Genomic DNA, 22,615 nt, shown 5'->3' with positions numbered 1-22,615 from the left:
GATGGATTTGAATGGCGGTTTAGACCATTGGGTATGGTTTAATTCATGTTCCGCTCCCATTGGTTTTAATTGTGGTAAGGGGGGTCTGTAGTATCTTGTATTTAATATATTTACTGATTATTATTTTTTACCCTGCTTCCCCCTCCCCACTGAAATCTATTCTGCCCTTGGAGAAAATGAACAGACACCCCCCCCCCCCCCGGGACTGAAACTTGATTCTGCAATATTGGATGTTCAGCACTGATGAGGCAGATCTTGTTTAAAGCATATATATATTTATAGTAGTTGGAATATTGATATTTATTTTGCAATGCCTTGGATAAAAACACTTTAAACAATGCTGAGTACAGATGTTATTCTCATAGAAACTTCTTATTTCAAAACAAGTGTATTTCAATTTCCCACAAAAGTTAAAACTGCATGCAGAGATATGGTTACTCACTTAGGATGCATGGGATAATATATCAGAAGTTTTTTTTTGTTTTTTGTTAAAATGAAAAACAGGTACTGAACTACATCATTTTACCAATTCAATTACACAGAACTAGAAAACTGACTTTGTAGTAAAATATAAAAATCTACAATTATAAATATAAATTTGGTCCATGGAATCCACTCTAGAAATATTTACAGTAAGTATCAGCTATTCTAAATGCCTACCAAAAGTTTTAAAATGTTGAATATTACAGAGAAGAGAATTATATTTACATTCTACCATATTAAAAGTTAGATTTCTAGCAAATGTAAGGAATCCTATAAATAACAGCAAGTAAAGGGATACTGAAACATGACATTTGTTGCTAGGAACTTTAGGATCTATAGTTATGATTTAAAAAATAATTTAAAATAAAACCAAAGAAATTAGAAACTATTACTGTAAAAGAGACCACAGTTTCATTCTTAGAAACACAGTATAGTTCAATCAAATTAGTTGAAACATAACAAAATGCATTACAATGAGTCTTTCAAAAAGGCACACATAGTTAATGATATAAGTTCAGTAATAGAGCCATTGGTAACAACAGTTTCTTTTGAAGAAGGGAAATAAAAAGATTATCGAATAGCTGGACGTTTCTTCCAACCCCACCTCACCCTCACCGCCCCACACAATTTTTAAAAATTAAAAGCAACAGTAATGAAATTTCCAGCTCTTGATAACCACTGCCATATTCCGTTCATAGTCAAACTAAAGATTCCAAGCTTTCCGCTGCGTTGCCGTCTGGTAAAGCTGAACCATTACTGTCTATAGATACTGAAGGGTTTTCTTCTTGCCTTGAGCTAACAAGACTGAGAATAGTTTTGTAGAGGAACTGATACTGGTCCTAAAAGCGGGTGGGGTAAAGTAGGAGGTTAGTGTGGTTGGTTCAAACAATAAGAATCACACCCCCACAGCCCATTTGGAAGCTCAGCTGGTGAGTGGTGGTCATATTGTAGCCAAAATAGGGTGAACATAACAAGAGCCTGCTGGATGAGGCCAGTATTCTGCTCTCACATTGGCCAGCCTGTGTGGGAAACCCCTAAGCAGGGCCTGAGTACAGTCGTACCTTGGATCCCGAACGCCTTTTCAAGTTGAACGTTTTGGCTCCCGATTGCTGCAAACCCGGACGTGAGTGTTCTGGTTTGCGAATGTTTTTTGGAACCTGAATGTCTGACGTGACTTCCATGGCTTCAGATTGGCTGCAGGAGCTTCCTGCAGCCAATCGGAAGCTGCACCTTTGTTTCGAAGTCGAACGGACTTCCAGAACAGATTCCGTTTGACTTCGGAGGAACCACTGTACATGACAACTCTTCCTCCTGAGGTTTCCAGCAACTGGCATTCAGAAACATATTGTCTGTGAGAAAGAATGGGGTGCTCAGGGAACCCCAAATATTGCAGAAACACACACACACACACACACACACACACACACACACACACCCTTTATGCAAAGCCTTTTTAGATGATGCCTCAGTTATGCAATTCCCTCTCATCTGAGATAGGACTGGCAGAAACTCCTTACGAATTTTGAACAGGCCCTTGATAGATATTAGTCTCTGTGATGCCAGGTATTTTATTCCTGCTGCTTTACTAGACATGTTGTATTTTAACCTCTGTGTAACTGACTCTGGATTGCTATGGCAAGGAAGAGTGGTTTAAGAATGTTTCCCTGAATTAGAATGACATGGGGACCTTAAAACACCTTTCCGAGTCATTAAATGCTATGCTGGAAGGCTGGCTAGCAGAGCAAAATAAGATGGTAGCTGGTGAAGAATATATCCAACCTTTATGTAATTCTTATTATTACCTGGGGAATTATGTAACACTCAATTACCATAGTTTTAACCCTATTTTTTTATAGAGCCATTATTTTGTGGTCTGAGTGTTGAACAAGGACTTAGGAGACCAGGGTTCAAATCCTAGCCTAGCTATGAAGCTTGCTGAGTTGAGTCAATCAAAATCTCTCAGCCTAGGCTACCTCAGATTTTCGTGAGGATAAAATATGGAAAAAAGAACCGCGTACCCCACACGCATGAGCTCTTTGGAGAAGAGGTGGGGTATAAATGTAATACAGAGGTAAGTAAAAATAAAAAGCATATAATGTGATTCTTTCCTTGATGGGAATTTCATAACACATAAGAAAATTGTGCCAGATATTTATTTATTTACTTACAATGTCTGTGAAGACTCCAGGCCTCATCAGATTTATCATCTTAGCTACGTGATAAACATCCACACAGTTTTCATTTTCTAGCTGATGCATTAGCGTCGTTAATGCACAGAAGGTACCTGCTGTCACTCCTCCATGCCTTTGAGGGCAAAAAAAATAAATACAAAATACACATGCAGAAATAGTCATTTTCTACACTTAAAGTAAGCAAGAAAAAAAGAGACTTGATTTATTTCCTAACAATGGTGCAAATCTGACCACTAAAACATGTTAATTTAGAAATAAAAGTATTTATATTGTTTCATTCTTACAACCAGTGTTTGCACCTATTTGTCGCAATGTATACATTTTGCACACCTTCCTTTTTTATCTAGAGAGGGAATGTCTAAATATTCCCCATACAAGGTCTTATGACCAGCAGTGATGAAATGTGTCTATTGGAGCCCAGAAGACTTCTGGATCTGAGCCAGGAAGGCATGGTTAACATCATGCTGAGTACCGTATTTTTTGCACCATAGGGCGCACCGGACCATAGGGTGCACCCAGTTTTTAGGGGGGGAAATCAAGGGGAAAAAATCCCCCCCAGCCCCAAAGAGCAGCGTACAGGCTGCGCACAACCTCTCCCTGCCGGAGGGGTTGCGCGCGGCTATGGCACAAGCCAAGGCAGCCAGCAGGATGGATCCCGCTTGCTGTTTTGGCTTCCCCTTTAGCCCCATGTAGCCTCTCCCTCGTGGGAGAGGCTGCATGGGGCTAAAGAATCCATAGCCCCGTGCAGCCTCTCCTTGCCTGGAGACGCTGCGCAGGGCTTTCCTGGCTTTACTGGGAGGTGGGGGGATTCACCCACCTCCCGCAAAACCGGCAGAAGCCGCGCAACTCCTTTAAAGAGATCGCGGCTTCTCCTGGCTTTTCTGGGAGGTGGGAGAAGGGACTGATGCGGCCAGTGAGTCCCTTCTCCCTCCTGTGGAAAAGCCCGCAAGAGCGCACGGAGCTTGTGTGCAGCTCTTGGGGGCTTTTCCCGCCTGCCTCCCCCCTGCATTCGCTCCATAGGACGCACACACATTTTCCCTTGCTTTTTAGGAGGGGAAAAGTGCGTCCTATGGTGCGAAGAATACGGTATATAGTTTTATAAAGAATATAACATTTGGGTGTTTCTGTCACCCAAAAATATAGGTTTGGTAAATCTGCAGTTGCTGTGTGAAACACACACAGAGATATACAGTGGTACCTCGGGTTACAAACTCTGCTAACCCAGAAGTAGTACCTCAGGTTAAGAACAGAAATCGCGCAGTGGTGGCAGCAGGAGGCCCTATTAGCTAAAGTGGTACCTCAGGTTAAGAACTGTTTCAGGTTAAGAACAGACCTCCAGAACGAATTAAGTTCATAACCAGAGGTACCACTGTAATAGGATTTCAGCAACTGCAGCAGGTCAGTACTTACTCATCATGCACAATCATGGGTCCATCTCTGTTGGAAGTTTCTTCTTTGATGACATTTATGAGTTCAAATGTTTTACTAATAGGACTGTCTGGATTTGGCCATTTCGGACACTGAAAATGCCTCACTTCAAGCACATAATCATCCTAAATAGGGAAAAAAAGACACAGAATTCATACCTTCAACTGATTCTTGTTCTGTGTATTTATTGATAAAAAGGTGTGTATTGAGCCAGCTGTCACACATTTATCTTTCAGCTTTCATGATCTTATGCTTTCAAAGATGTCAGTCTGTGTGTCTGCTCATAAATTCGCCTCTCCCTCACCTGTGGGCCAATGGCCCATAAAAAAGAGGTTGGAGGGGGGGAATTGCCATGAGCAGAATGGATTGTTTTTATTTCTCGGTTTGTTTGGACTGATAATCCAAATCAAGGAATATGTATCTTCATAATGGCATCATCCTGAATAGCAAAGTGACTTAAAGTTGCTAGCAATATAATCCTTGGGAGGGTTCAAGACTAACTGAGATGGATGGTGTCCATAGTCTTATTGTGCCTTTTGCAATTACAATAATACAGAGATAAAAGCCAATCTGACAAGTTAGAAATATTAACTTTTTCATCATAGGATTATTTTATTAGCAGAAACCTCTATAGCATGTTTTACATATGTGCACCTTACTGCAAAATATTTGAAGTCCCTCATGAAAACAAAAAAGGGTGTTTGGGTGTGTGTGTTTTTGGTTTGTTTACTTTTTGAAAAAAAATTAACTCTGCAATTTACTCTGGGGTATGTTTTTTAGTTAGCAATTCAGATCACAGTTTTATTGTTGTTGTTTAGTTGTTTAGTCTCCAGCTATAAGGTATGGTATCAACAGTACCTGTGTAGCTTCTAAAATGAAATCCTGGATTATAAGCTTCTCTTCATTTGACAAGCATTTGTGTTCTTCCGAAATCAGGCTGACTTTAAAGCTCTCACAATTTATAGGGTCTTCTTTGTTTGGCCAGTATACAAATTCATCTTCAGCCTGCTAAAAGAAAAAGAAACACTTCTAAACAGTGCTATTTTTCTAGAAAAGAGATGCTAGAATTCACGATGAACATCTCCTTGTTGGTGGGCAATGGAACCCACCTGAGAGGTGCCAGAACTTAGTTCTGGCTGAGGGAAAAACATGCTTCTAAACAAACTCCAAATTAGTTATAAACTATAGCTATATCCAGTTGTTTTGTGAAGCAAAAAAAAAAATACATAGTGCTAATGATGTGTATAGGGACGCGGGTGGTGCTATGGGTTAAACCACAGAGCCTAGGACTTGCTGATCAGAAGGCTGGCGGTTTGAATCCCTGCGATGGGGTGAGCTCCTGTTGCTCGGTCCCTACTCCTGCCAACCTAGCAGTTCGAAAGCACATCACAGTGCAAGCAGATAAATAGGTACCGCTCCGGCGGGAAGGTAAACGACGTTTCCGTGCGCTGCTCTGGTTCGCCAGAAGCGGCTTTGTCATGCTGACCACATGACCTGGAAGCTGTACACCGGCTCCCTCGGCCAGTAAAGCGAGATGTGCGCCGCAACCCCAGAGTCGGACACGACTGGACCTAGTGGTCAGGGTTCCCTTTACTTTAATGATGTGTATGCCTTACTTAAACTTAACTGAAATTATTAAACATGCAAGTAATGTTATGCTAAAACCATGGTCTTCCTGTTTCTTTGCAAAACTCCCCATTCCTCATTTCATATTTTTTTAAAAATCAAGTCATCCTTACATGTGAAGGAATTACTTTCTCATCCATAGCTATTCCTATGGATGCCCAGAACACACACAGTTTAGGTCTAAAGTCTTCAGAATTCCTACATTTTAATACTGGTTCTTTATTGGAATTATCACTGCTTTGAGAATATTCTCACAGCACACAAATTAAATCACCAATCACCAACTACCTCTTTATTTTATTTTCATATTCTTAATGTCAAAATAATTACTTGATGAATGGTAACTATAAGAAAAGATGAAATCTCATGTTCTATGTTTCTTGCTGAACTAAAAACAGTGCTATAAAGTGAAGTATTTAACTCTTTAATATAGTCTTACCATATTCTGACTATCTGGAAGCATGACAATTATCTGAGCATTGTGGTCCCATATCATTCTCCAGAAATCTTTGATAGTATGTAGTAGAGGATGCTGGGTAATAATGTATTCATTACTTTGATAATAACCCTGCAAAACAAATACATTCAGCGAGGTTACCCTGTTCTTATCAAGAAATAATAATAACAACAACAACAACAACAACAACAACAACAACAACAACAAATCAGTCTACTTCTCACAATACAAGATGAGGTTTAAACCCGTGCTGTTTTTCCACATCAGTTCTACAGATAGAAGGTTCTGAGTTCTTCTCTTCATGGCATCATCCTAGGACATAGCTAGAATTTTAGCTTAGTTTACCAACTTGTTTTTATATATTTGTTTGTTTAGCTTCCTAGAAGCCCTTTCAGTTTACAGGTGACATATAAATAAATATTACTCCTCTGCAAATAGAAGGCACTCATTTTATTATGCAAGCTGGCCATAGCCTTCATTTCACTAGCTTAATTTAGAAGCTGTTTTTCCTACGCTAACAATATTCTCAGGTTTCATTCTTTAGCAGATGGAAAAATAATACATTTTTATATTAATCTTACTTAGCTGCACTACATGCAAGTGGAACTGGCTAGCACAAGAGAGGCCTTGTTTCTGTATTGAATGTTCCTCTTTACCTTCATAAATTTTTACACTTAGAAAACCATCTGCAAAATTGAGGACTTATAGATTAACGATGTCCCTGATATGCTCAATCTTTCTTTTTGGAGCTTTAGTGGCATTGATAATGGTTGGCTAGCATAGCAATGCTAAATACCGTATTTTTCGCTCTATAACACGCACCCGACCATAACACGCACATAGTTTTTAGAGGAGGAAAATCCGTAGGCATGCCACCCGTAGGCATTCCCTTCATAACATGCACAGACATTTCCCCCTACTTTTTAGGAGGAAAAAAGTGAGTGTTATGGTGCAAAAAAATATGGTGATTACGTCGGAACTAGAAATTAGTGCAATTAGCAGGACACGAGGGTAGGCATAGTTATCAAAAACATTTGGGAGCATTTCTATGTTATCTTCTGTGTCCACACTCTACACAAAAGCAGTGGCATTGCAATGGGGGTGCACGCCCGGGGTTCCATGCCTGCGGGGGTGACAAGAAGTCACCCCGTGGGGGATTGCGGTGGTGCAAGCAGCCATCGTGCCGCCGCAGCTGCCTTTGGAAGATCCTTTGTTCACGGCTGCAGTCGTGAGCAGAGGATCCCGGCACAGTCAGCAAACCGCTAAGTACAGTGCATGGGCAGTGTGACACACATGCACTGTATAGCGGTTTGCTCCAGCGCTGTACAGACGGTGCCGGGATTTCTCCATCGCCACTACAGCCATGTTTGTGGCTGCAGCGGTGACGGAGGGATCCCGGCACCATCCGTAAAGCGCTGGAGTGGCGCCGGCAGCCAACCACTCTACGGCACATGTGCGGTGTTGCTACGTACAGCGCATGTGTCGTATGTAGCGATGCCATACCTCGTGATGCCCACCCCGGGTGTCACGACGCCTTCCTTCGCCCATGCACAAAAGCCATGTGCAGAGTGCAATCACCCAAGTGATTGCCAAGAGCTGGCAAAAATACGCAAATGATTTCAAATTACAGTATAATTTAGGAAGAAACTCTCTCACCATAATATAGGAAGCGTTGATGTAGTCTGTGCCTTCACCAGACAATGATGGAATACCAACTCTAGATCTCTCCACTGTAAAACAAGTGTGAGAGCCATTTTACTGTCTCTAGCATACATGCAAATTCCTGCTATTTGCACAGATTCTGTATTTCTTCAAATCAAGAGATCTGGGAGAACCACTGACTTAATGGCAAGGGAGCGACATTGCCCATTACCCAGCTGCTCTGCCATTGTGTAGGAAGGGGAAATGCCACAGGTCTTTTCCTCCCTTCTGTCTGGGCAATGATGAAAGGCAAAGGGTCCATGTAAATTATCCTGCTCTTGTTGTAGGCTTTCAATCTTACAGCAGTGGCACAGGATGAAGCAATAAAAAAACAGCTCTTGCACCACTCCAGAAATTTATGGACCTTAGTTTTAGTGGGACTGTTCTTTCTGGTCCATCAGGATTATTCAAAGTCCCATGCAACGCCATTCATGTGGAACTGTTCCCCAATGCAATTGTGACTACAGTGGTACCTCGGGTTACATTCACTTCAGGTTACAGATGCTTCAGGATACAGACTCTGCTAACCCAGAAATAGTACCTCGGGTTAAGAACTTTGCTTCAAGATAAGAACAGAAATCGTGCTCCCGTGGTGTGGCAGCAGCAGGAGGCCCCATTAGCTAAAGTGGTGCTTCAGGTTAAGAACGGACCTCCGGAATGAATTAAGTACTTAGCCCGAGGTACCACTGTATTGGAATAACACTGTCACAAGCTATGAACAAAGAGGCTTTATGACTACTTATATTACATTGTCTGAGCTGTATAGGGAGCAAAAACAACTTGCCACATGGTGCTACACCCATATCATGTCTTTTTCATCAGCCACCAACACATTAGGCTGCACGCTGAATCAGGTCTAAGCAAACTTATAAAATGTGGAACTACACCATAATTAATCTGGGTCACCAAGCAGCACATATTTTAGTATGTCAGTCATTCAGCTACAAATATCAAAAGGTAGAAGCTGCAATAAAGCAGTATTTATTCTCTCTGAAGTTCCCAATGTCATTTATGGATGGTCACTGTGACATATAGGATATTAGGCTCAAGTGGCTTATTGGTTTAATTTTGTAGTCAAACTCAAGGTATTCTCAACAAACTTACCAGGAATTATGGATGAGGTCCTGTTCTTTTCTCTATTACACTGTTTCAGTGCAGTAGAATAATCACACTGCTGTATATTAGATTGGCTCAGAAGCTGAAGACAAAATGAAGAAAAAGAACAGAGTTTTGGGTTGTGTGAATCACAAATAGTATACATGCAAGTGTGGTTCAGGCCAGGACTACATATATTTGGCTACACTGGCCAATGATCCCAGCTCTCATACCAGTTTATAGGATTACTTATATTGCAAATTCAGCCAATTAATTTTATTTATTAATGGAACTTTTAGAATCACATCTTTGTTTTCAACATGCTTTAACAAAAACAAATAATTAAAATTAGTTATAAAACCCTGCAAAAACAGCAGCAGATTAGCACATCCTAATAGATTTCAATCATCAAATGCCTTGGAAAATGCAGTTACATTTTAATCTGGCGTTGGAATCCCATTAAAATTAGAACATGGAATGGCTCCAGGGAAAGAGAATTACATAGGGATGGATCCATCACTGAGAAGGTACAATCCCACACCACTAACCAGCATACAACAGCCACTTGTGAGGTGTAATCCTGTGTCACTAACCAGCAGAGAACAGCCACTACTTAGTGAGACAGAGAGAAGGGCCTTTGCCACCAATCTTAAAACCTCAGTCAGATGATATAAGAAGTGCTTTGACAAATACTTGCATCCCAGGCCATGCAGAGCTCTGAATAATGGGTGTTCTATGGCATGATGCAGATGCTGAATTCTACACTAGCGGCACTTTCTGGCCAGTCTTTCAGGGAAACACAGCACAAAAGAGCATTGCAGTATTCCAGATAGGAGGTTACCACAGTATGCAGTACTGTGGCCAGGCTCTTCCAGTCCAGAAATGGCCACACAAGTCATAGCTGGTCTCCTTGCCAAAGCCTGGGGCTCAAGTGGCAGTGCTGAATCTAGAACAAGACTATGAACCTGCTCCTTCAAAGGTGAGTTTTAGCTTCAGGCTGTTGGCCATCATCGAACTCATTAAAACAGCCCTACGATTCAAATGCCATATAGACATTTTTGTGCAGCATTGGTTGTCCTGAATCCTTGAAATCAAAGGGATCTCACCTTGAATTGTTTCTCTAATCTTGTATTTCCCATTGGTCCAGGTATTAAGAGTGAATTAACATAAGCGTGAATGTGGTTTTCAGGTACTTCTGTTTCTTTGCTGAGTATGGCCTCCACAAGTGCATCATGAATAAAGACATACTGTTCCTATTTTAAAAGAAAAAGTAAAAAAAGACATTAGCAAATCATTTCAGTTTTATTATTACAGTGGTACCTCGGGTTACATACGCTTCAGGTTACACACTCCGCTAACCCAGAAATAGTGCTTCAAGTTAAGAACTGTGCTTCAGGATAAGAACTGAAATTGGGCTCTGGCAGTGTGGCAGCAGCAGGAGGCCCCATTAGCTAAAGTGGTGCTTCAGGTTAAGAACAGTTTCAGCTTAAGAACGGACCTCTGGAACGAATTAAGTACTTAACCCGAGGTTCCACTGTAGTTGTTATTGCCGCGCAAAAGCCAGCTACCTTTGCCTGCGTATGGTACAGGTTAACCACTAAAACCAGAATAGATCTTGCTAAGGATGTACAAATATTATCCAAAAGACAGAAACTTCTCATCCCCACGATACAAATATCATCATTTTATTTTGTATGCTGCCTTTTCATAGTTAAAGCAATGCTCAAGGCGGCTTACAACATGACAAGATTTACATAATTACAACCATAGCAAAGTAATCATAAAAATAAATGAAACACGTAAAAAACTACATAACCAAACTGAACAATTTCCACACAAAAATAAAAGTACAAAGAATTAATATCGATAACAGCAGCAAAAACTCCCCACAGAACTTCCCCCCAAAATACCTCGGTCCTTGTTGGGCAGCAGCAGCAGAAGTCTTTAAGAAGCCTGTCAGGCCCACCGTAGGCCAGGCAGAGAGAGGCAAGGAGCAGGACCCACAGGCTCTCTGCAGTTATACAGATTTCTATACTATTTGTAAAGGGTAAAGGGGACCCCTGACCATTAGGTCCAGTCATGGCCAACTCTGGGGTTGCGGTGCTCATCTCGCTTTATTGGCCAGCATGACTTGAGCCGCTTCTGGCGAACCAGAGCAGCGCACGGAAATGCTGTTTACCTTCCCGCCGGAGTGGTACCTACTTATCTACTTGCACTTTGACGTGCTTTCGAACTGCTAGGTTGGCAGGAGCAGGGACCAAGCAACGAGAGCTCACCCCGTTGCAGGGATTCGAACCGCCGACCTTTTGATCGGCAAGCTCAAGAGCCTCAGTTGTATGCTTGCAAAACTCATGCAAGTCCTAGGCTCTGTGGTTTAACCCAGAGTGCCACCCGCTTTGTACATAAGTATTAATAATTATGCTAATCCCTTCCATTCTATGATTCTGTGTTGAGATTCCTGCATTGCAGGTGGTTGGACTAGATGAGTGTTGGGAGTCTGTTCCAACCCTACAATTCTTTGATTCTATTTGAAAAGCATCGACTCTGAAGGTGCTGCAGTGTGATCCACTCCCAGGGTGGATCCGCATGCCGTCTCCTATTTCTAATCTCCCAAATTACTCTAAAATTCATAAGAAGTTTACTGGAAAAGAAATAATGTATGGAAACAATACGTTGGCAATTAGGAAGCCCTTTTCCTCGAGGTAGAGAACGGTAAACAACTTTTTTTTTATTGGTCTTTTGGAAGCTGTGGTTTAAATTAGTACCGGAGAGTTCTAGTAAGTTTGTTTCTCGATCTGTTTTAAAATCTTGTAAGAGGTTTTGTGACACTAAGAACACACTTTTTCTTACCTCCGTCTGCACCAAATAGTTCCTTTGCGTCCGTATGTGCTTCAGGAATCCAAATATGTTGACAGTCCCTTCGTGCTGAATCTGCTGAAGCATGCTATCTAATACTATGTATGTGCCCGTCCTTCCAACACCAGCACTGTTAAACATTGGAAACAAAATGAATAAATCTGAATCTAAGAAACAGCAAAAGTACAGCAGCCCAGAGCCATCCGTTCATGGAAACACAGCCAGATAGGGATTAAATAAGTTTGGTATTATTTATAGGTAAAAAAGGTAAAGGACCCCTGGATGTTTAAGTCCAGTCAAAGGTGACTATGGTGTTGTGGCGCTCATCTTGTTTTCAGGCTGAGGGAGCCAGCGTTTGTCCACAGACAGCTTTCTGGGTCATGTGGCCAGCATGACTAAACCGCTACTGGCGCAACGGAACACCGTGATGGAAATCAGAATGCACAGAAACACCGTTTACCTTCCCACCACAGTGGTACCTATTTATCTACTTGCACTGGCATACTTTCGAACTGCTAGGTTGGCAGGAGCTGGGACAGAGCAACGGGAGCTCACTCCATCACGGGGATTCGAACCGCCGACCTTTCGATCGGCAAGCCCAAGAGGCTCAGTTGTATGCTTGCAAAACTCATACAAGGAAACAATTCTGAACATTATGGTTCAAAGATTGCTTTGTTAAATGTTCTTAACTGATCGAGGAAACCACCTTTGTGGAAGATCTGCATGCATACATGTGTTCATAGGAAGCTCTTGATTTGAGACATGATAGGTCCAGAAAACATTCATTCAGATTTTATTCTTGCAAATAATGTGAGCAGTAATTGCTTTGGTAAAAACAACAGACCTGCAATGAACCACAACTGGTCCTACAGCATGACGTTTAGCATACGATGCCTTTCGGACAAAGGTGAGCACAGGCAAAGTATATTCAGGAACACCCATATCAGGCCACTGAGTATAGTGATACTGAGAAACTACACGACCACAAGGCCTTCCTTTTTGGGAACCCTAAAATGACAATAATTAGCGAGAAATGCATATTTAAAAAAGAAAGAAATACAAACATTATTTTTTAATTGCCCAAACTATGAATTTTCAAATTCTATGTTGGGGAAGAGACAGAAAGCCACTGCTTCTGATATGAATATATAAAATTATAGAGAGGATCAGGACATGGATGATAGAGAGGAAATTTTATTTCTATACCACCCTCCTGCCATCGTAAAAAATACAGTGAATAGTCAAAACATCTAAAAATTAATAAACTAGATCATGATATAACAAAGCAGCATAATAAGAGAACTGTAGTAATAATGACAACAATGAATTTATTCATATGCTGCCCATCTGACTAGATTGCCCCAGTCAATCTGGATGGCTTCCAACAAATTAAAACACAGTAACTCATCAAACATTAAAAACTTCCATATAGAGGCCTGCCTTCAGATGTCTTCTAAAAGTCAGATATTGGTTTATTTTACTGACATTTAATGGGCTTTCCACAGGGTGGATACGACTACCAAGAAGGCCCTCTGCCTGGTTCCCTGTAACCACACTTCTCGCAGTAAGGGAACCGCCAGAAGCCAAATGTGCAGGCAAAGATATTGGCTGAATATTAACTTTGGGGGCCCTAAGTTCAGCAACTGAGGTGCTGCCACTAAAAAAGTCCTGTCTCCGTAGTAGGTTGCTAATCAGGTGCGGCCCTAAAAATAATTTCCTGTGAACATCATTATAATATAATGAACTTCTCTGCTTACTTTAAACCCAGAAGCCAATGAGAATTTTACTGGTAAGTTGACTCCCTTGCAACAATAAAAACAATTGTGTCTCACAATGGTATACAAAACATTTTTTATTTCTTCCTGTATCAAAGTTACTATTTAGTGCAGCCACCTACCTTTTTCACCTTGGTATTCCTAATAGTAAAATTCCTCACAGTGTAATAGGCAAGTACATGAATGCTCTTTTGAGTGACTAGAAAGTTTCCATATTCTTCACTACCATCAGTAGGCCAGTATTGGTCACATTTTCTCTGACAGCCAAAGGAATATACAGTGTTAAAACAATGTTTTATCATTTCATACATTAAGTGGGGTGTAATAAATAAAAAAAGACTGCAATCCTAACTCCATGTACCTGGAAGTAAGCCCCACTGAATTCAGCTGGACTTGCTCCTGAGTAGACATGGTTAGGAATACATTGGAAGTATTTTTAATCACTAATATGGCAAGGAGAGGGAAGAAAAACACATATATTTTTTGTCCCCACCAGCTAATCCCAGGTCCCCAGGCTGCTCAGACCTGTTACTTACATACAAAGAATATGTATATTATTTTCATCCCTTAGTACCATTATTCACAGTATTGAATTGAATCTTGCAGTACAATACTATGAATATTTTCTCAGAAATAAGTCCCAATTTGTTGAATGAGTATAATTCTCACGAAAGTGTATAGGTTTACAACCTCAGTGCATTAACTAGATTCACAGAGAGAAATGTGCTATATAAAAGGAAAATGTTTATAAAGGATGTTTATACCCTTCCTTTCTCCACCAGGTTAGTTATCATTACAATGACTTCCACATTATGTTCCCAGATCATTCTCCAGAAATCTTCTGCTGTTGATTTTAAAGGCCCTTGAGCTGCAATATATGCTTTTGGTCTGTTGTAGCCCTGTGGAAAGGAAAAGAAAAGTGTCCATTAATATATAGCAGAATAAAAGGGAAAGAACTATCAATTGATTGCAAGGAAGACATGAAACTAGTCCAGAGACCTAGTGATATGTCTCCTTGCAGCAGTTCACATAAAGGTAGCTTGTCACGGGAAGAGATTAAGAGCTGTTCGACAGTGGAACAGACTCCCACAAGAGGTTGGAGGGGAGCTCCTTCCTTGGAGGTTTTTAAGCAGAGGTTGGGGGGCTATCTGTCCTGTATTTGAGATTCCTGTATTGTAGGGAGTTGAATTAGATGACCCTCAGGGTCCCTTCAAACTCTATAATTTTTTGATTCTATGGTCCTAACATTCAAATTCAAATATCTTTAATACGGTCAATGACCAGAAAGCAATTTATAAAAATATGACATTATAAGTAGTATTGTGCTACAAATAACAATGGAAATATGGCCAATTCACAGAATTAAATTCAAATGTCACTACTGTTTATTATCATTCCTTCGATGTTTACAATTTGAACTCCGTTGCTGACATCATTGCTCATTTTATTCTTGTTGCAATGTAACAGTACTTTGCCACAGGCCTGTTAGTTTCGGGCTCTTTATCAGCTAAGAGGTGTCTGATATAGGTGTCGTCTGTACTACGAGGTATTTTCCTCAGAATCGGTTCGATCAGCTCTTTTCTTGAGTCTCGATATAATGGGCAGTATAAGATGAAATGCCCGATGGTTTCGATTTCGTTGCTGTTACAGGGACATAATCTTTCTTTGATCAGTATTTTGTTGTATCTTCCCTCTAGAAGAGCTGAAGGGAGAGCGTTAAAGCGGGCCCTGGAAAATGCCCACCAGTGTTTAGCGTTGTCTAGAACTTTGAGATAGTTTGCTAGATGGGGCCTTTGGGAATTATACAGGAGTTTATAAGTTATCGGAAGTTGATTAAAGTCATTTTGGGCTTCAATGTCCCTAAGTCTTTCTTTGATTATGTTCTTGGCCCTTCCCCTTTCTAAACTTAATAAATACTCTGGGGAGAGACCATATGTGGCCAATTTTCTAAGAGTGCCCTTCCTCCAACTAGATTGGAATTTGTCAAGAAGCATCAGGGAAAGTAGTTCAACTGGCGAGTTGTTAAGTCTTAGCCAAGTGCATAAGGTTCTTATCCATACTTTGGCTTTAGGTCCTAACATTCATTTCAGGGCTGATGCCAGTGAAACAATGTTCAGGATGCTACAGGCTGCATTGCAAGGGACTCTTAATGAAATCCAGAGTTCCAGATGCACTGCATAAAGGTGAACAGGTTCAAGCTGTGGTCAACCAGATGTTGGTGATTGGATAGCTCCGTTGGTAGAGCATGAGACTCTTAATCCCAGGGTGATAGGTTTGAGCCCCATGTTGGATGAATGATTCCTGCATCCTAGGGGGTTGGATTTTATGACTCTTGTGGCCCCTTCCAACTTTACAATTCTATGATTCTATGGTTGGATTCCAACACCTATCAGTCCTAGGTTGCATGGCCAGTTTCTAGAGCGAGTCTTGATCTATTCTACCTAGCCTATAACTTAACAGAACTCCATCATTCTACCTCCTCCAACCCCCCATTGCCACAATCTGGCATTGCTCTCTTTCGGTTCCAATGGTGGAAAACAAAACATCCCTCTCATCTGCTGCTGCTACACCCAAAGTCCTGTTCTAGTGGCTTGAAAGAACAATCCTAACACAAGCTCACAGTAAAGGACAGTGAAATAGGAAGATGAACTTACATCTACGTAGTTGGCATTAATGTAGTCAGTAACTTTTCCATCCTTGTCTGCAAGTTGTGCAAGTTTAACTCTGCTATGATCATCTAAATTGAGGAAGAACATTGGAATACACAGCTTTCAGAATAGTGGTTTTCATTCTTTGAAAGTAAACATCCAAAGTTAAAAGTCAACATTGATAACTGAAGCTACTTCAGTCCCCACATGCTGCCTTCCCACTTACATCCCTCCAATACAGGAGTGGCACTGCATGTCAGCTTCCTCCTCATTCTCAGTGTTGTAGAACTCAACAGATGTTGGATTGGTTCTGCCTGTCATTGGCTCTGGTTCTATCCTGCCTTCCACCCTACCAGTTCCAACGGGCACCAGCCACCATCTGCAATACAGTTGTACCTTGGAAATCGAACGGAATCCGTTCCGGAAGTCCATTCGACTTCCGAAACATTCGACTTCCAAAGCATGGCTTTTGATTGGCTGCAGGAAGCTCCTGCAGCCAATCACAAGCCGTGGAAGCCCCGTCGGACATTCAGCTTCCAAAAGAATGTTCAAAAACCAGAACACTCAGTTCTGGTTTTCAATTGTTCGAGAGCTGAAATGTACGAGTTCTGGGGCGTTCAAGAACTGTATTTGGACAGAAATGAAATTCTGAAAGCCCATCTGGTTTTGACATGTAACTATTTGCCTGCGTCTTGGCTGCAGTGGGAAAACGGTTTTTCAATATAGTTTTATTCCATTTATTTTGGTTCCATTTTTTCACCCTTACACAGGCGGTATCTGTTATGTGAGGTGCATGTGTATGTCCAACCAGCCTGCTCATCCCAAAACAATGCATGCAGAAGATCTTGTTTTGAGCACAAATACTCTGAATGTTTGGCCTTTCGGAAGAGTGGAGCAACTGAATGCATGGGTGAGATTTGCACACAGGCCTTCCATAACAGGCGGGGTGGACTTGGGTAAACCTTCGTAATATGGTGCCCGATGTGTGGCCAAAATTTGGAGCACCCAAAAAATGATTTTTCTCAATTATGGATCTTCTCAATTTTGTGTCCCCTCGGCTCAGCACCCTAATGTGGAGGAACTGCCCACCCCAGCATTGGCCTAAATCCAGCACTGCAATAGGAACTGGCTGGTTTACCAATGTCCAATACTGGGATATAGTTCCAAACAGCAAATTTGTATCTTCATGTAAACCCTTGATTTTATTTCCTGACTTGTGGCTCTTAAAGAAGATAAGGCATCATTATGTCAAACTGAAGAGGGATTAACTTGGAAAATGAAGGTACTGTCTCTTCCCCTATCCTTCCCTTAAAAAAAAAAAAAGCATTAAAAGGCAGATGTCTCTTTGATATTTCACATTGGCCTTGTTAGGTGAAACTTAGCAATATTTTTTAAAGCACCAAAATATTCTAGCTCATCACCCTCTGCAGCTTAAAACAACTACTGTATATTTATTTAGTTATACCTATGCCTTATAACTCACTTGTTTCATTCTAGTGATTTATTACAGATATTGAGGCTGTATGGAGGAGTTCCCATGGATCAGAAAAGGATTCCCTATACAGTTCACTATAGGGGTCTCTTCTGAACATTCAAAGGGATACATGCTTATTGTTGAAATGGATGGGAAAGCTCTGTAAATGTAGGAGATCCTTGATTACATTTTCATGGGCCCTCAATAGTATCTGAAAGAACTCAGTATACCTGGAGCACTCAAGGAGCTCTGGAACATACCAAGTATTTAAGCTCTTGACATATGTGTACAAATGGAGGAGGAGGAGAAGTATTTATACCCCACACACCTGGCTGGGTTGCCCCAGATGTATGCAGTTACTTACAGGCAACAATATTTATGTATCTATTCTTATTCTTGTTGTCCGGATGATTAGAGCTGTCTGAAGTGATGCCCAGATCAACTGTGCAGCTCTGAATTTCCTGAAAATAGAAAGCGAGAACATCCTGTTGAACACACAAATCTATTTGCGTGCATGGCCCCACCCCACAAAATATACAGTGCATGTTGCAACTATGTCTTTTCTAAAATAAGGTATGTTGAAAGAATTCCTTACCTGGTAAAACTCTTTCAGTGTCTAATGAAGAAATGAATGCAAAAAAAAAGGTAAAAATAAATTCCACAGCACACAACAAATGAGTAAATGTTTATATAGTACAAATACAATGGAAAGCAATCATGGCTATGAGATAAATATACACATATATACACATTCATAATAGGACACAGCTGAGTATATCTAATTTACAGCATGCAAGTAAAAGAAATTAAAATAGAAATATAATTTCAGTGACTAGAGAGATAATTTACCTGCCACTGAGGTAAATAGCAAGCCACCCACTGACTGTAATGAATCAGAATGGCTGATTCAATACACAGGCTGCCAATAATCAACCATAGATTGTTTTAGTATTATAATCCACAAAAAGTGGTTTGTGGACACAACCAACTTATTTGTTTTACAAATAAAACTATTAATAATGATAACTTCCCCCATTGGAAACATGCAATTATTCAATCATGCACAAAAGAGCTAAAATATATGAATTGCAAATGAAGTTAAGTTCGGTTTTAGTGATGCAAGGCACAGAAATTAGGTGTTAAATGAAATTACTTTTAACACTTTCTTATGGCACTATATCCATCATGTATTAATCACAGAGTTATCACATTCAATTATCTTTGGGCCAGTGGCACTGTCAAACAAACAAGCAAACAAACAAACTGAAAACATGATTAAAGTCTCACAATCAGCGTTGAACAGTTTCCCCAATATCTTTCTGAATTTGTCAAATTAGTGAAAAACTTAACCATTCCATTTTGATCAAGGGCCTGATCAGAAGATGTATTCCATCTATATTTAGAACACGCTCAAGTTTTATACACAAGTGTAAAAAGAAAATGGCTTCCATTTTCTGCTTTGGTCATTATTGTATAATGTGTGAAGTGGGAACTCAGTATCTCCTGACGTGAGATGCATATGTTGAGTTGCAGATTATAGAGCCTTAGAATTTACCAGAAGAGAGCTTTAGGAGTTCACACACCGAACAGAAAATGTAAGCCACACATAATTCCTTGCACTTCTTGGCTAGTTCGTCTGTTTATTGCTTGATATATGTCCCTGAGTTACTGCAGTTCTGAAGCTCTTAATTTGTAGGGGTTCCCCACTGTCAGCTACACAAATGGCACTCACGTACATTGAAAGTTTGGGTCTCCCCTTTTCATAGCCACACATGAGAAAGCCCTGTTCTGAAGAACATATACTCAACAATCCTATCTGTGCACATGATACACTATGTGGTCATGCATAAAATCTGACGGGGGTGAAAGAAGTAGCTTCCAAAAATATTAGTGCATATTTCCTCTACCAATCACATGGAACTTCTACTATCACAGTCACATGAACACCTGTAATTATAACGGAACGTTCAAAACATGTACCAGATTCTCATTTTAATAGGAAAATATTTCATACCTCAAATTCTTCAGCAAACCCATTACTGGTATGCAAATCTGCAACGTGTTTTGGAAACTGCTTTGTTGGGATTGCTCCAACATCATCTTAAAGTTGAATTTTGAGAGAGCAGAGGGGGGAGAGAGAGAAATATAATTCAAAACCATGCAGTAGACAACATTTCCGTATTTCTCCCAACTGTATTATGGCAGAGTAAAACATGCAAAATATTCAAGTATTCTTATTAATTCAGCACATGGTAGTGTCCCACAATCCTGCTTCACACAACTAAGAACAGAGCTGGAAGTGTGAGATACCAGAAATAGAAATATAGTTGTGGGTGGAATGTTGTACTTTGGTCTACTCACAACCCTGCTGTGAATTGCTATTCTGTTTTTGGATTACTACCCTTCTTGGCTCAGTGATGTATCATTTTTTATTTTTCATTTGGAGCCATGCAGTCATTGCGGAGGGTGAAGGTATTGGCTGAGATGATGCAGCAGGTCAAATGCTCAAAGAATCCTCCATCTGGGAGCACTCTTAAGAAGGATTGCTTATATTAGTTGAAAACCTTGTTATGGATGAAGGCTGCTGGGTGCCCTTCATCTCCCCCTTCCAGCTGTGTTAAGTTTCTTCCCCCTTCACATATACGCATAGCCAAGATGCCTCCCTTGAAAGGTGCATAAGGATAAGGAGGTCATCAACCCCCAAACAAAACGACAACAACATGCCTTTATATGCACTACAGTGTGGGGATAAATCCCGATTGTTCTCAAGTTATCCCGCAGTCTCACATTGGCTTTGCAAAGTTCCATTTCATTTTGTCTATTCAGCTATTGGAGAACTGACAGGACATTGAGGAAAATTCAAAATGTCCATCACAGGAAGCTCCATAACAGCTGATATCGAAAGAGAATTTCTAGGAATACCAATGGATTGAATTGAACTTAATAATAATAATAATAACAACAATAATAAATTTTATTTATACCCCACCCTCCCCAGCCAAGGTTGGGCTAACAACCAATAATAAAAACAAGTTGATTTAAATACAACTTAAAAATAAGATTAAAATTCAGCAGTAAAACATCAAAACTTTAAAATGCAGCCACATCACGGGAGGAGAAAGGAAAAAAGAAAGAGGGGGAGGGAATCAAATTGGCTCCAAGTCAAAGGCCAGGTGGAACAACTCTGTCTTACAGGCCCTGCGGAAAGAAATCAGATCCTGCAGGGCCCTGGTCTCATGAGGCAGAGCGTTCTACCAAGCTGGAGCCAATGTTGAAAAGGCCCTGGCTCTGGTTGAGGCTAATCTAACTCCCTTAGGGCCCGGGACCATTAGGGTGTTGCTATTTATGGACCTTAAGGTGGTGCCCCATGGTTATATTGGCTTCACTTGCAGTCTGGTTTTCTGATGAAAACTCTACCCAGTGCCATGAGAAGATCACCCATTCAAATTATTTTTCATTGTAAGCATGTATGTACATATGCATATTTTACTGTAATGAACAGTGTTCTCTTCCCCACAAGTCAACGTGCATAATACCCAAGGAGGGGGCAGTTGGTTTGGCACCTGAGACATAAAATCCCACAAGCACCTCTTTCTCCCTGGCACCAAAAGTACAGTAACACCAATTTAAAATAACTAACAATTTCCTTTCCTTTCATGACACCTGTAACCTACTGCTTAAGGCAACCACCTCACTCTGCCTGATGGTAGGGCTGGAAATGAACAGCATGTGATTGACCCTGAGCATTGTAAAGTATCAGCAGATTTTCAGGAGTAAATCATATAATTCCTAATCAAGGCCTTGTTCCAGAGATAATGATCACTTACTGGTCCAATCAAGAGAAAGACAGGCATTCATAAATGCCATTGAAATCAATGGGGACTTCACAGCTCTTAACTGTGCACTGAAGCTCCCCTGACTGTAAAGAACTTGCAGCCTGATTGTAGCATGTTTACTTGGCAACCTCACTGGAGTCACACACTGCAGCCACAGCTTTCAGGACATCATTTTATATTTTAGAACACAATTTGTTTTAGGTACAGAAAACATGTATTAAGTATAATCTCAAATAGACACAGTCTCGTACAGAATCTGAAATTGTTCTACTCAAAACAGGTTGAAGTAGTAAACATATGCATTGATTAACTGGTGAAGGTCACACATTGATAAATCTGGAAGACAATACATTTCCTCAAAAGTATTTTCAAAAGAATTCTACTGATTACTCATGCAGAATTGGGCTCTCTGGGGGCTCCTGGGGGGCCATGGTTAGGCACACATGAGCAAGATGAAGCTTCAATATCATCCAGCAGGTATCTTATTATTTCACACTATGGAATTTCCAAAGTGCTTCATGTGATGAGGAAATGTCAGGCAAGCTGCATAAGCTTCCATCAGCAGGTGTTTAATCATCTACGACACCCACTATTTCTTAGGCTTCAGTTACCAATAATTCATTAATTTGTATTGGGATCCATCTGTTCGTTTTACTTGAATGGATCTGAATGCACAAATTGAATTAGCTATTCAAGCTTACATAAAATTGTGCAAATGGGCAACACTAATTTCAAACTTTGGAGAAGGACACGGTTGTTACAACTGTGCTTTCAAATCAAATTAGGCTGAAATCCTATGCATGTTGTTACAGAGAAGCTTGGTTCATCTGGAACTCTGCACATGACTCAGAACTATGCGTTGATTGACTATGTATTTTTTATAGCTTTGTTCTGTGCCATTGCAAAATAACGAGGACAGAAGCATTGGTTTAAGATGAATCACATCTCATAGAGGTCACATCTACACTGTGCACTTAAAGCATTCTTATACCATCGAGAAACCTGGGAGTGGCAGCTTGTTAAGAATGCTGTGAGTTCAGCATC

General features: G+C 40.6%; 1 protein-coding gene across 6 annotated transcripts in view; it reads right to left on the bottom strand.

The window, feature by feature from the left end:
• Positions 1-285: 285 nt before the first annotated feature.
• Positions 286-22,615, bottom strand: part of PTPRZ1 (protein tyrosine phosphatase receptor type Z1) — a 107,582-nt gene continuing 85,252 nt past the window's right edge. For 2 of the 6 annotated variants that reach the window (XM_083698865.1, XM_083698868.1), the window contains exons 15-30: positions 19,750-19,835; positions 18,331-18,351; positions 18,100-18,196; positions 16,268-16,350; positions 14,378-14,512; positions 13,736-13,870; positions 12,683-12,846; positions 11,833-11,968; positions 10,089-10,235; positions 8,992-9,085; positions 7,843-7,916; positions 6,169-6,297; positions 4,962-5,108; positions 4,086-4,228; positions 2,652-2,787; positions 286-1,322 (exon numbers count right to left, since the gene is read on the bottom strand). In XM_083698865.1, coding sequence (XP_083554991.1) covers positions 1,182-1,322; positions 2,652-2,787; positions 4,086-4,228; positions 4,962-5,108; positions 6,169-6,297; positions 7,843-7,916; positions 8,992-9,085; positions 10,089-10,235; positions 11,833-11,968; positions 12,683-12,846; positions 13,736-13,870; positions 14,378-14,512; positions 16,268-16,350; positions 18,100-18,196; positions 18,331-18,351; positions 19,750-19,835 — 1,868 coding nt within the window. In that variant the 3' untranslated portion in view covers positions 286-1,181. Of the gene's footprint in view, positions 1,323-2,651; positions 2,788-4,085; positions 4,229-4,961; positions 5,112-6,168; positions 6,298-7,842; positions 7,917-8,991; positions 9,086-10,088; positions 10,236-11,832; positions 11,969-12,682; positions 12,847-13,735; positions 13,871-14,377; positions 14,513-16,267; positions 16,351-18,099; positions 18,197-18,330; positions 18,352-19,749; positions 19,836-22,615 lie in introns of all 6 variants that reach the window. The other 4 variants (XM_083698867.1, XM_083698869.1, XM_083698864.1 and 1 more) reach the window with 3 other exon arrangements.

Source organism: Podarcis gaigeae (genome assembly GCF_964106915.1).
Source record: "Podarcis gaigeae genome assembly, chromosome: 10".
Taxonomy (NCBI): domain Eukaryota; kingdom Metazoa; phylum Chordata; class Lepidosauria; order Squamata; family Lacertidae; genus Podarcis; species Podarcis gaigeae.
Note: the sequence above shows the minus strand (reverse complement) of the source record. Positions and strands in the feature narration are given on the sequence as shown.